The sequence below is a fragment of the Meleagris gallopavo genome, chromosome 22, assembly GCF_905368555.1.
Source record: "Meleagris gallopavo chromosome 22, MGAL_WU_HG_1.1, whole genome shotgun sequence".
Lineage (NCBI taxonomy): Eukaryota > Metazoa > Chordata > Aves > Galliformes > Phasianidae > Meleagris > Meleagris gallopavo.
In genome coordinates, this window is record NC_139425.1 from 5,355,132 (window position 1) to 5,368,327 (window position 13,196).

The 13,196-nt window shown below is 42.7% G+C and overlaps 1 protein-coding gene across 3 annotated transcripts in view; it reads right to left on the bottom strand.

The window, feature by feature from the left end:
• Window positions 1-13,193, bottom strand: part of STK4 (serine/threonine kinase 4) — a 38,835-nt gene extending 25,642 nt beyond the window's left edge. Inside the window, exons 1-10 of one of the 3 annotated variants that reach the window (XM_085241338.1) lie at window positions 13,067-13,193; window positions 11,420-11,500; window positions 10,623-10,751; window positions 8,763-8,877; window positions 8,042-8,206; window positions 7,478-7,645; window positions 6,787-6,924; window positions 5,996-6,124; window positions 5,511-5,564; window positions 3,681-3,867 (exon numbers count right to left, since the gene is read on the bottom strand). In XM_085241338.1, coding sequence (XP_085097464.1) covers window positions 3,681-3,867; window positions 5,511-5,564; window positions 5,996-6,124; window positions 6,787-6,924; window positions 7,478-7,645; window positions 8,042-8,206; window positions 8,763-8,877; window positions 10,623-10,751; window positions 11,420-11,500; window positions 13,067-13,098 — 1,198 coding nt within the window. In that variant the 5' untranslated portion in view covers window positions 13,099-13,193. Of the gene's footprint in view, window positions 1-3,680; window positions 3,868-5,510; window positions 5,565-5,995; window positions 6,125-6,786; window positions 6,925-7,477; window positions 7,646-8,041; window positions 8,207-8,762; window positions 8,878-10,443; window positions 10,514-10,622; window positions 10,753-11,419; window positions 11,501-13,066 lie in introns of those variants that run through there. The other 2 variants (XM_085241337.1, XM_010722311.4) reach the window with 2 other exon arrangements.
• Between the last annotated feature and the right edge of the window lie 3 nt (window positions 13,194-13,196).

Below are 13,196 nucleotides of genomic sequence, written 5' to 3' on the forward strand. Positions count from 1 at the left end.
TTGCTATCTCAGCTGCATACCATTCATATTTTATTGGAATATTATATTAACACAATCACTTTGCTGTCTGTATTCATTTTTCCATTCATCTCAAGTCACTGCTAAAGCAGTCACTGCTTTATATGACAAATTACAGGTTAATTTGGGGGTTGGAAAGCTTCCAGAAACTTGGCAGCAACACTTCTCTGGTTTAAGCATCATCCACTGTACGCCCTGCAAATCCACCAAGACTAACAAGCTTATTCTAGATCATTTTTCTAATAGGAAATTGCCAAGTTTGCATCTCAGCTCATTTAATTTGCTAATGAAATCCAACCTCCCTTCAAGAAGAAGAATATCTTTTTTAGAGGACACAACCAAGCTTAGCAGTGTGAATATGGTAAAAGCGTAACAAAACCAAGACCACCCCTAACTTTAAGGACTGAGCCCAGCAATTTTATTTTAAACATTCGCTATTCAGAACATTCACCTGTCATTAGCAGGGTAGAATTAACTGTGTTGTTAGGGCTTCTGGTCCATCTCCACACCAGATGATCACCACAACGTGTGCCACATTAACAACAAACCCCACACCCACAATTCCATCCTCTCCCAATCCCTCACTCCTCTCGACCCTAAAACCAAATGGTTCAACTCACATCTCTGCTGACAGTTCTTCATTCTGCAGTGCTACCTCGTGCTTAAACAAGAGGTACTTTAACAACGAAAATAGGACAGATTCAAGAACTAGACAGACTAGATCCTATTCCTCTTGGATCAGATCACATTATAGTCCAAGAAAGGCAATATGTTCATCTGTTTTATTATAAAATTATGTTCCACTTCAATTGAAAAGACAAACTCATGCCTACAGACGTACTCAAGACCTACAGCAAATAAAGAAGGAACAGTGGAGTAAAAGAATATGCTGCAGAGTTTACCAGCACCATATATTCTCACACAGAATAATTAAAAAGATGATTGCAGGCATATCCATAGCTCAAACTTACTGCACTGCCAAACACAATGGAAACGGCTCACTGCAAATCATTGTTTGCCTGCAGTCCTTCAGCTGCTGCTCAAGTCTTCACAGAACAGTTAAACTGCAATCCATAAGTAATCCGGTAGCTATTGATTTGTAAGTAAAATGTGTCACAGCACAATTTAGTATCTGCAGTTTCATGCAATCACTTGAGTGCTTTGAAAATGCATAAGAGAATGTCATGGTGACATTTTTAATGCTGTCTGAATGTTTATGTTGAGTGTCCAGAAAAAAAAAAGCCAAGCAAAGGAAAGAGTTTAAGCAAATGGAAGTGCAGCTTCGTCGACTCAAGGCAAAAAGAACTTCTTTGCATTACGTACAATGCTACAACATAAGGATGCTTTTCCTCTGAGCCTGAAATGTCATGAGCTGATTCAAGCAAGAATCACTTGGGAGGCTATCAGAACTTGTTTGCTAGAGATTTCTAAGACAACACTGTCTAAAGCACTGTATTGCAACGTCTCAAATATTTTTACATTAAAAAAAAAAAAAGCCAAAGCTGCTAAAGATAGATTTTTGTTCTCAGAAGAGCAAAATGTGTAGCTCAGAAGCTTGCAGTCAGGAAGGTGGCTCGCAGCCACCCAGGAAAGCTCATCTCTCCTGCTAACGCCACGCAAGAAATATCTGTACTTCTTTATTGATTTAAAGCAGGTTTTATTGTGAGTCATAACACAAGCTGCCAAGTAAAACACTGACTTCTTTAAAAATATGAATCAATGAAGCTTCTTCACATTCAGCTGCTTCCAAATACCATTATTATTTTTATGTTTGGGATTACAAAAAGAATTTGCTCCAGAGAGTTCTGCAGCAGGCAGATGAGCTTTACAGTTAAATCAATTTAACTGCATGTTAAGCAAACATGAATATGGAGATGGCTGAAAAACAGAGCTGTAGGCAACTCACGTGAAAGGCATCTGCGAGCTGCTAAAAGACACGGCTCTGCAGCGTGCCTAAGAAACCATTACAGAACCTCTGTGTGCAGAAGCAAGAATGTCAGCGTATGGTACTGGGGGAGAAAGAGAGTAGCGTGCTAAAGAAAAGTTAAATTTCAGTTTGGTACAATCATATTCGTTAGCATCACATCTATCAGTTACAGCAATGCAGCACAACCCACAGCAGCATGCTGAGCAAGCTGGGTTCCGCTGGACGTTGCTGTGCAGAACCTCTCGCTGGCAGTGGTACCAGTGTCACACTGCACTCGGTCCCGGGCCTCCAAGTGCCTCCTGCGGGATGCTGAGCTGCTCAAGCACTTCTGCTCCACGCCTGGCTGCGAATCCTCGTCGCAGAGCTACGCTCTTAGAGCTTGTTCTGGAGCTCCCTCTTGAGGCTACATGCTAAACCATGTTAATATGCAATATTCTCTTGATTCTATTCTAAATCCTTGCAAATGAAAGGTTATCAAGTGTCTCCTCAAAGCTCTGCACACGAGCTTGTAGAAAGCACCAGAGCTTTTGAGTTACGAGCATTGCAATCTTAAAAAGATGAGAAAATAAACACCTATTAAGCACACAGATCAACTGAAGCACCGTTGCTTTGCTGACACAGCTTTGATGGCCACTGCAGGAGCTCCACAGATAATGCCTCTGCTATTGTAAATCATGAAACAGAACAGCACAGACTGTTTCTATTTGTACAGAAATAGTAACTCCATTTGATATAGAGGTGCTAACACATCCCATTCTCTTTGGCTGAGTTTTAAAGTCCTCTCAGCATCCACCTGCCTTCTGCTGGTTACCTCACTCCACAAACTCCCAACAGCATTACTCCCCTGGCTCTGTTGCATGGGCTGACACCTCCACTTCTAATCCATTTCTAAAGCACTGAATCGGTGTTTGCTAAAGTCTGCAAAAACCCTGAAGCAGGTTTTGCTGAAATTTCATTTTTTAGGAGAAAGCAGTATCTCCTCACAAACACTAGAGTGCACCCACAAAGAAAAAGGATTCAATGCAAAATTCAATAAGAAAACTATTTTTTCTGAACTTCTGCTGAGAATTCTTTTTCCCCTCCCACAATAGCTGAAGTGTAAAAATCAGGTAGCCAAAGCAGCCTCTAGAAACACTGCAAGAGCCTAAAGAACAAGCCCTGTCTATGACAGCCACGTTCCACAGCCACTAAGCCCCCAGTCAGCACTCAGTCCCTGAACAAACATCCATGCCAGCCAACTGACCCATCTGTCACCACCTCTGCTTTAGACTCTTGAGATTACCAACTCTGTGGGCACAGATTTCTATGAGAATTCATAACTGACAAGATTTTTTTCCTCCTAGTCATAGTCTGCCAAGGAGATTCATTCTCCTTACCAGCTTTTCATTTAAATAAATATTTTCAACTCTTCCCCAGATCACGCCCTGAGATCTTGCACAGACTATCAGCTATCAACATGGCATCATTTTAAATCTTACATCTCGTGATAAGTCTTATCAAGCTTTTCTATATTGGGTGGAACAAATTTCAACTTGAGCGCCTCAGAACAGTTTGTTCAAGTGTCCCTACTAACAAAAGTAACTTGAAGAAAATGCGCAAATTCTAGAGATGCCAGCTCATCACTGCAGGTCCTGCTGCATTGAAACGTGTAAGCTATCCATCGCTATAAGTGTGGCCCTTCATTCATCGTGTCAGTTCACCAGTAGTTCTGTGTAAGTTAAAGATGCATTCTTACTTTTCATGGTGCCCTCCTCCTCTTCATCTTCGGTGTTTATGACCATTGTACCCAACTGGGATTCCAAGGTGCCATCGTGTTCTATCATGGTATTGGCTCCATCACTCATTGTGTTGACCACTCTGATGGTACCAGTTTCATCTCCACTCGCCCTCACCATGGTACCTGAATCAGTTTCATCTTCTTCCTGTACAAAGATACCAGAAGCACACTTTTACTGATGGTGGTGAGGTCCAATGAAAAGTGGCTGCATTGAAGGATACTGGAGAATCTTATTAACTCAGAGATCTTGACAGACAGACAGAAACCAGCAACAGTTTCTTTTATACACTTAGATCTTTCTCTGATATCTCCAAATAAGTAAGGAAAACTCTTCATACTGCCAAAGTGTGAAATAGAAACAATCACTGGAAGTTTCTCAACAGAACCAGCATCTCATTGTTGATCTGGTGAGCCAGCCCTAGATAGGTTGCAATACTCATTCAGATACGAATGTTTCTATTCACTCTGTCAGTGTAAGTTAATCTAAAACCCTGTCTTAAGTGATACAGTTCACTGAGAAGGTATTAATTACAAAACTGCAATAGTTCTCAGTCTGTATTTCAACATTTAGGTGGTTTTATTTCTATAAAATTCAGAAGCACTAAAGAAAACTGAACCAAAAAGGAACTAAACTATCAAAGCCTAATCATTTTTTGTTTCAGATGAAAACTATTTCTTACCCTACCATTTATTAATGTGTATCAATATTGCAGAAATTGAATTATTGCTGCCAAAATTCAAGTGACAGAACCTGCAAGAAAAGAAACTTCTGAAACAAGTTCTAGTAGTAGTGAAGAGTGAGGTCAGAATGATTACAATCACATTTACCAGCAACGTGCAGCTGAACAACAGAACAGAAATCAATTCCTAGGCTTACAGCAGTGGTGCTTATTAAATCCAGTAAAACAAGTTTCTGGACATCTCATCTTGAAAAGATTAAAAAAATAAAGCTCATATTTTGGTTTGAGAATGAAGTTCACAGTTCTTTAACCTATGTGCAAACATGGGCTTACTGATCTGAATTATTGATAGAGGGAAAACACAGTATTACAGCTTGTTGGGCTAGGCCTATCTCAATGTCACTGGCAGAAGGAAGAACACCTTCTCACATTCTGGTGTTCTATGCGTTTTCTTTGCTCTGCTAAGCATGTATAAATGCATCTCCCAGTCTCAAAGCCAACAGCACGAGGAGGGAATGACTACATAAGATGTTAATAGAAGTATGTTTTATGTGGAGATGTGTGGGTGAGAGGAAGTAATAAATTCCTTTGCTACACATCATTTAACAAAGAACTACAGCAGAAATTTTCACAGCGCTTTGAAAGCACTTGAGAACACTTTTCTGCTAGCAGACACAGAGTACAGAAGCTTCAGGAAAACAAACAGGCCCAGACAGAGACCACTCAGCTCCTCTGCAGAGACACCACCTCTCTGCACCCCAGAAACAAACGAGAGACGGTAGGGACAACACTCTTCAGGTCAACATCATGGCAACAGAACCAATAAAATTACTTCCACGCTGAATAAATACGTAGTCCTAAGCTGGAAAACTAGATTAACAGCATACATCTTTTTTACTGGGCAATACACTCCTCATGTCCAACCTCTGGAAAGGACTGTGGCACACAGTGCATTTTGCTGCCCGTGTCATTTATTCAGGTTGAAGCAAGCAGAGGCTCACGAGACAGCTTTCAACATGCTTTCCATATTCACATGCTGTAATCACTGGAACAAGGCACCCAGAACAGAAATTCACAGCAATCCCCTGCACACTTGTCATGCCCTCACCTCATACTTCTGGCGGTTGCTCTTGTGTAGTACAAAGTTTCTATAAGGTGTGTTCTAAAGCACAACAACAGTGAAACAACATAACACACTTATATCATAGTGCATCACAGATACTAGTTTGTATTAAGAGAACAATATAAGACCTGACTCTACAATGAAACATTCTCATTGCTGCATAAATATTATCCAATTAGAAACCCATACCAAGTCTTTAGCATGTGCTACTACACACTCACAGTCAATGGCAGGTCTTAGCTACATTTTGAGCTAAATACAAAGTCATAATTGCTGACTGCCCCATTCAAACATAAAGGCTGAGCTGAGCTCATATATCAAGCTAAGCAGCCATAAGTACAAAATTCTAGAGCTATGCAAAACCCTTGAGCAGTTGAACAAAATATTACAAAAATAAGGACCAAAGCAGCTTAGCATTATGCAAGGTCCAGGAGTCTGAACTCTGTATACTGTAGCTATGAAATACTCACTGAATTTTCTTCATCTTCTTGATCCAGCTCACGCTGTTGTGCCTCTTGGCGTTTCAGTTTGATATCCATTGCTTCGTTGATCAAATCGCGCAGAATTGATGCTCCTTTGGCACTTTTAACAAATGGGTGCTGTGGAGTATGTTAAAGTTAGTAAGCACTGCACCTGAATCAGCACATAACAATAGAACACTGTTAACGTGGCCCATTTCCAATCAAAATTAATGTTTAATTCAATACCTTGCTAAAAACAGAACAAAACAAAAAACCTGCGTGGCACAGGAAAGAGACCTCCTGTCTGCACAGACAAGATCACACTCTAAAGGCAACTACTGCTGCAACACCTGGGGCTCATTCCCTACAAGCCCTACTTATTCCTCACCAGCTGAACTGTCAACAACCAACTACAAATGCATACACTGTTGTGAGCAGTTACTTTCATTTAGAATCATAGAATGGCTTAGGTTGGAGGGGACCTTAAAGTTCATCTAGTTGCTTTTCTGTGGTTTAATTGGCAGGTACCTGGCATTGCTGGTGAGAATCTGAAGGATAAAAAAAAAAAAAACACCAAAAAACAAAAACATCCACAAAGATAGGAAGATGAAATCAGATCAGATCTTAGGGAAGAACCGAAAGACTGAAGTTGGGTACAAGGTTTTTACATCAGCTACTAGAGAGAGAAATTTGTAGTGAGAAGGATAACCCAAGAAATGAAAACAGCCCAAGGGGCACAGCACTGCCTACACTACAGCAAGCCTTCTCTAGAGTGCACATTCTCCCAAGACGAGGCAGACCTGCAGAAGCTGTGTTGCAGTAGCACGCTGCTCAGGGCTCTTGACAAGACACTGCCTCACGAAGTCTGTGAAAGCATCTGACCAGAGCTCTGGTTTCCGAAACGTTGGAGGCGGATTGGTAGGAATCATGAAAATTGCCTAAAAACAGAAGAATATTCCAGATTTCCAAACGAAGTTTAAAATCTCCTAACATAAATAAATAAAAACACACACAGGCACTAAAGAATGATACACATTTCAAGTTTGCTGCTTCTGAAGAATATGTACCCATATTTTATATATTAAGCTGCGCAGAAGGAGGATAGGGCAACAAATCAGACTTTTCTCGCTAGGAACTTACACATCTGTCTGAGCCATTATCTGCATCAAGAGGTGTGAATCTGCCATTTTAAAGTCTTAAAATTATGTGCTTGTTTGCAAAAAAAAAAAAAAAAAAAAATCATTTTGTATAATGCACAGCATAAAGTATATTTCTTCACACTCAACGCTGGAAGATTCAGCCGTGCCTTAATAGATGAGGATCACGATTTTCCTTCTCCGTCTTTCATTTAACCAACAGTACAACAAAGTGACAGAAAGCAAATCATTTTCTCTAAATTATAAACAAAAGGGCATCTTGATATGTCACTCATCCAGCTGTCACAGCAAATCACTTTTGCATCGCAATACATTTAAAAAAGTCAGTCCTCACCCTCATAGGATGAATATCTGCATAAGGTGGTTTGCCTTCAGCCATTTCTATTGCAGTGATTCCCAGTGACCAGATGTCTGCAACACAATTATATCCAATCTCCTGAATCACTTCTGGAGCCATCCAAAATGGAGTCCCTATAACTGTGTTTCGTTTTGCCATGGTATCCTGAAAAGAAGAGCAGGATAAAAATCCAGATCGTGGCAATTGTTACTAGCCACAAATATTCATTAATGATTTACAATCTTAATTATCTTCCACCTGCACACATATATATTACTAGGTTAAGCAAGACAAAGATATGGAAAGCTGCAGAGAGAAAGTGAAATATGCTTGCAGACGTTAGACATGAACTGATGCAAACAGCAAATGTTATTACAAACCATTACTTAGATCTAACAGCTCCCACAGAGGAAGCTCTGCTGCTGTTATAGTGTCTCATTATGTTGATGTAAAGTGCTAAAAACACTTATGAATGTCTCAAAGTCTCCACAAGCACATGATGCTTATATGTACATTAGAAAGAAAAACTGAGGTGTACATAACCATCTTGGTTTTACTTACTGTGAGTTGTCCTGCCACTCCAAAATCTGCAAGCTTAGCATGTCCCTCTGTATTTAGCAATATATTTCCAGCTTTGATATCTCTATGTATTTTCCTCATAAAATGCAGGTACTCCAGTCCTTTCAGTGTTGATTGTACTATCGTAGCAATTTCCTCCTCTGTAAGCTAAAAAGAAGCGTTACCGTCAACCCCTTGGTTTCTGAGATGGAACACAGTGGTGTTCCAGTTTATACCTCCCTGAGATTTACAGACTGCTATTTAATTGCCTTTAATAAAGGTTGCCATACTGACTAATAGAGGAGTACATATACTGCTAGGTAGCAACCTTCAGCATTACATATGAGAATTAGCTTTCGACCAGCATACTTACACATCTGCACCACAGCCTTTCACACCTGGTAACTCTTACCCTGCAAAGCCAGAAGCAAGGCAAAGTAGTCTGTCATTCAGAACCTGCCTGGGTTTTCAGGAATGCCAACCAAACACGTTACCAAAACCATGCAAACTCATTACATTAGCCAAACAACCCAAACTTGATCAACATAACCAGCCTCCTTATGTTCAGGGGAACAGAGGACCCACATCGCAGTGGTAGCCCATGGTTGTTTCAAACACTGAACACCTCATGAGAATTACACCAAAAGCGCTGCACGTGCTGCTCAGTTTCCTGAGCTACCACTCCTGTTTCCAATTTATAGCATTCAGAAGAAAGACTACGTACAGTTTTATTTCGTAACCGAATAATATCAGACACGGATCCAGCGCCGCAGTATTCCATGACGATCCACAGGTCTGTGTTCTTAAAGTAGCTGCCGTAATATTTCACCACATGAGGGCTATGAAACGTGAAAAAATGAGAACAAAGAGTCAAAGACTGGAGACCAGCACAATTGAATAAGCAAAGGCAAACAATACTGCAGCCTCCCTAAGCAGGCTCTAAAAATTCAGACATGGAAGTGCCACTGAAGCCCTGACCAAGTGTTTCACACCAGCCTGAGTCTGCAGTGAGCAACCACAGTTCTGCAAGCCTGTCCTAGCAGTGGTGTCCATGTGACCTGTCACAAAGGCAGTTCAGGGAGCTAAAACGTCTGAAAGTAAATCCTGCAGAAACAAGGAGAGATTAGCTCTCAGTCTGGTTTTGCTCCCTGAACTGTGGCAATCAAGTAGGCAGGGCACCAATGGAATGAAAAACAGACCTTGGCAGATCCTGGTAAAGCTGCTACAGAGTGTCTGAAACCAAACATAAAGATTAAATAAGGTCAAAAGCTGGAAAATTGCTACTGTGGTAATTATGAGGAATGTACACATTCTTATTTCTATTATTCAGTCCAGAAATGCAACTTATTTTAGGAATTAAGTACAACCTAAATCTTTCCCATATAGTCAACTACTGGACTGCCCAGAGGGTGAACAACAAAGTATAGCACAGTCAGAATGACCACTTATCCTTTGGGAAAGGTAAAGCCAAAAAGCTAAGAGAGAGAACCCTTGTGATTTAATGAGGACAAAGCTTAAGAACAGAAGTGTATTTAACCTAAGCTCTGCCAAACACTTTCTAATGAAGAAGTTCAAGACTGGCAAAACTGAGAAGCCAGTTCCACCCCAGTGTATTCTTTAATGTTTGAGAAGAAAATCTTATGCTCCGTTGATTCACACAGTAGGACTTTGCAAGAATAAATTTTATTTTCTTAGCTGCCACCAATTATCCTCACTTAACGATAGAGAGAGTGAAGAGCAATAGAGTGAGTGATTAGGAACATAGTTTTATATTGCTAATGTCATTTATTTTAAATGGTTTTCTATGCCTAAACTCCCTCGAAATAGCATTTCTTGAGGCTGGACTCAAACCATAGGAAAAAATTTGTATGTTTTAAGCTTCAGTCACTGACAGAAGGCCTTCTGCAGCCCTTGCCCTCGTCCAGTTGAGTTCATAAAATGACTTTTTCCATAAGAAACATGCAGACAACCAGAGAGCCAAACATCAGCCCATAAGTTATTCTCAGCATGCTAACATCAGCAGACAGCTTGTCACGCACTGCAACCTGCACTGTAAGTACAATTCTGCCACCTAAAGCAGATGACAGCACGTACACTGCGCACATGCAAGAGCAGTCATGCATTAGCAGCTCTCATCCACATGCCCCTTAAAAACAAAATAAACCCAAAAAAATCTCTCTCCTAGCGTTTTCATATCCCAAAGCTTGTGTGCAATTCACTGCCCCTTTGGACAGGGGAACTGGTCTAACACACAACCTCATCACTGCTGCCCAGAAGTTAAGGTGCATCAGGAGCACTGCAGGAGCTGCTGACACGCTTTGCTCTGTGCTGGCAGCAGGTGCAAGGTTATTTCACTTCGTTAGCTCAATGCTCTCACATTGCAAGCTAAATTGTTGTTGTCTTACCTTCACTTGGGTTAACACTACCCAAACATGACTCAGTTGATACGGGGTAACTTGACTGTACAAGTCCAGCCTTTCAAAAAACATTGAAGGCAACATCATCGCTTTTATGTGACTACATGCCAGATCACAGTCAATACTTTCTTTGCATACTGATGATGGGTTTTGCAGTATACATTTACCTGTCACACTGCTGCATTATGGATATTTCCTTTATAATCTCTTGCAGGTCAGACTCCACAGGAACCTGTTTGATTGCAACAACCTGACCCGTCTCTTTATGAATAGCTTTGAACACACTGCCATAGGAACTGCGGAACAAAATATTAAACAAATAGTGAATACAATAATATTTTTAAAACACAAAAAGCATAATAATTGCAATTGCAGACTTGAGAGGAAAAAACAGATCACCCTCCTGCTAAGACAATTTTTCAATTTATTTACATAATCAACCCACAGCTTGCATACGCTGTAACAACCAGCAGCATGCTGAGATGGTCAGAAAGGAGCCAACCACCATTACGTGCCCACAGCTTTGGAAGAATCCAATAAAACCAATTCTCTCCTTCTCTGGCATATGGTACCGCTGAGCAACAGTAAAAACCACAGCTCAGGTCAGAAAGCTTTGCTCACTCATCAGACACTGTTTGCTTTATTTCCACTTTCTTACAGCAGCTAAGAAGAATTCCCACTCTGTTTTATAAATGAAGTGCTTAAGGTGGCAAACATGTTATTTAGTGTTCCCAACACAAGTGGCCCTAGGAAACAGAAGCTGCTTCCCATCACACAGACCTCCTACAGAGGTACTGGGGATGAACTACAATGCCTCGAGTCACTGCAGCTGCTGCGCTACCACATACTTCTACAGGAATAGGATCATCCAAAGTGAAAAGTCAGAGCCCACTGGGCACGTATTAGTTACACACATCTGTTCTTTGATAAATGTACTTAAGGCACATTGTCACATAGCACGTACCCTTCTCCAAGCTTCTCCAATACATCAAATACTTCTTCAGGCTGTTTGGTTAAACTGTCTTCATCTAACTTCTTCAGCTGCCTGCATACGTAAGAATAGAGAAATTTCACTTAATTTTATGGCAGTTTGGGCTCTGTTGAAACAGAAAAATTAAAAAATGCGATTTAAACTTACAAAAGGCTCAGTATAAAGTAGGCTGCTTATCAAATAAGTTTATTTCTCATCATCAGAAGACCAAGCGTTATCTAACAGCAGAAGAGGACTGAGAATTACAGAGCACAGGATTTGATCACATACACACATCCACAGTCCTTCTTTACAGAATACACTGAGGGATCTGTACGCTGGTGGCCAAAGCCTAACACAGCACAGCAGCCTCTTGCAGCTACTGACCATACTGCTAATGTTCACAGTCCTGTCTAGAAAGTACATTACACTAAGGGCATGCAGAAGAGAATGCAGGGCACGCAGAAGGGAAGGCAGCCTTCTCTGATGCGTTCCATACATACTGTAAGATGTTTGCTAGGAGGAAGGAGGCAGTACTGCACTGATCTCACTTGTACAGCTTTAATGACATTAGTTCAGACTCTGGTTTTGTGCCTGGACAAATGCTGCACAAAAGAGGAAGAGCCAGCTGGAGTTGTACTGCGACCCCTCACTTACCAACCCAATCCCCAGTACAACTTCATGGTGATCCCACACACGAAACAACACACAGAAACCAACTACATTTGTTTTCAGTTCACTCTGCCATGCTGACAGCTGTTCGTCAAGAAACTTCCTATGGCAGCTGAGCGCTGTATCTTTATAAATAAAAGCCACTATCTATCCTATAAAGACGTGTTGGAGGAGCCAGGCTGGTTCTGCCCGGAGATCAGAAAGCTGCAGGGAGACCTCAATGCAGCCAAAGGGAGTTCACAAACAGAAGGGAAAACAACTCTTTTACATGGGTGAATAGCGACAGGATAAGGGGGGGATGGTTTAAAATGAAAGGAGGGAAGGTTTAGCCCAGATGTCAGGCGCCGGAACGGGCTGCCCAGACTGGGGGGGGGGGAGGGGAACTGCCCCATCCCTGGGGCCGCTCAAGGCCGGGCCGGTCGGGCCCTGGGCAGCCCGATGGAGCACAGGCTGCTGCGGCGGGGGGTTGGAACGCGATGATCGCTGATGTCCCATCCGACCCAAGCCGTTCTGTGACGCTAAGCAAAATGTTACAAGGACATACGGTACACATACACTAAAACAGACCACTGTACTGCCAGTAAACACCACCGCTACGCTCGTCACTAACTATGCACTTCTCTCCCCTTTTTATCGCTCGGCGCAGCCCCGGCGCACAATGGCTTCCTGCAGCGGAGGAAACGTGCCGGCGAGTCAGGAAGTGGCGAAACGCCGAGCGAAGGAGGCAGCCGCTTCCCGCAGCGCTACCGCCGCCCGTACCGTACCGTACCGTGCCGTGCCGTGCCGTGCCATGCCATGTGCTGTGCTGTGCCGTGCCGCTTCCACCGCTCCCCGCCGCCCCCAGCCCGCACGCAGCCCGAGCGCAGCACCGGACGAGACCGCCGGCCCCGCTGCCTCCCGCCCGCCCGGAGCCCCGGACCGCCGACCCTCAACCTCAGCCCCGTCCCGGCTCCCCCGCCCCATCCTCACCGCCGCGGGTTCCTCAGCTGCACCGTCTCCATAGCGCCGCGGACGGCCGCTCCCTGCCTGCCGCCCGCCGCCCTCACTCCTCCATCGCGGCCCCGCGCCGTTTCCGCCCGCCGCCGGAAGTCGCCGCCCT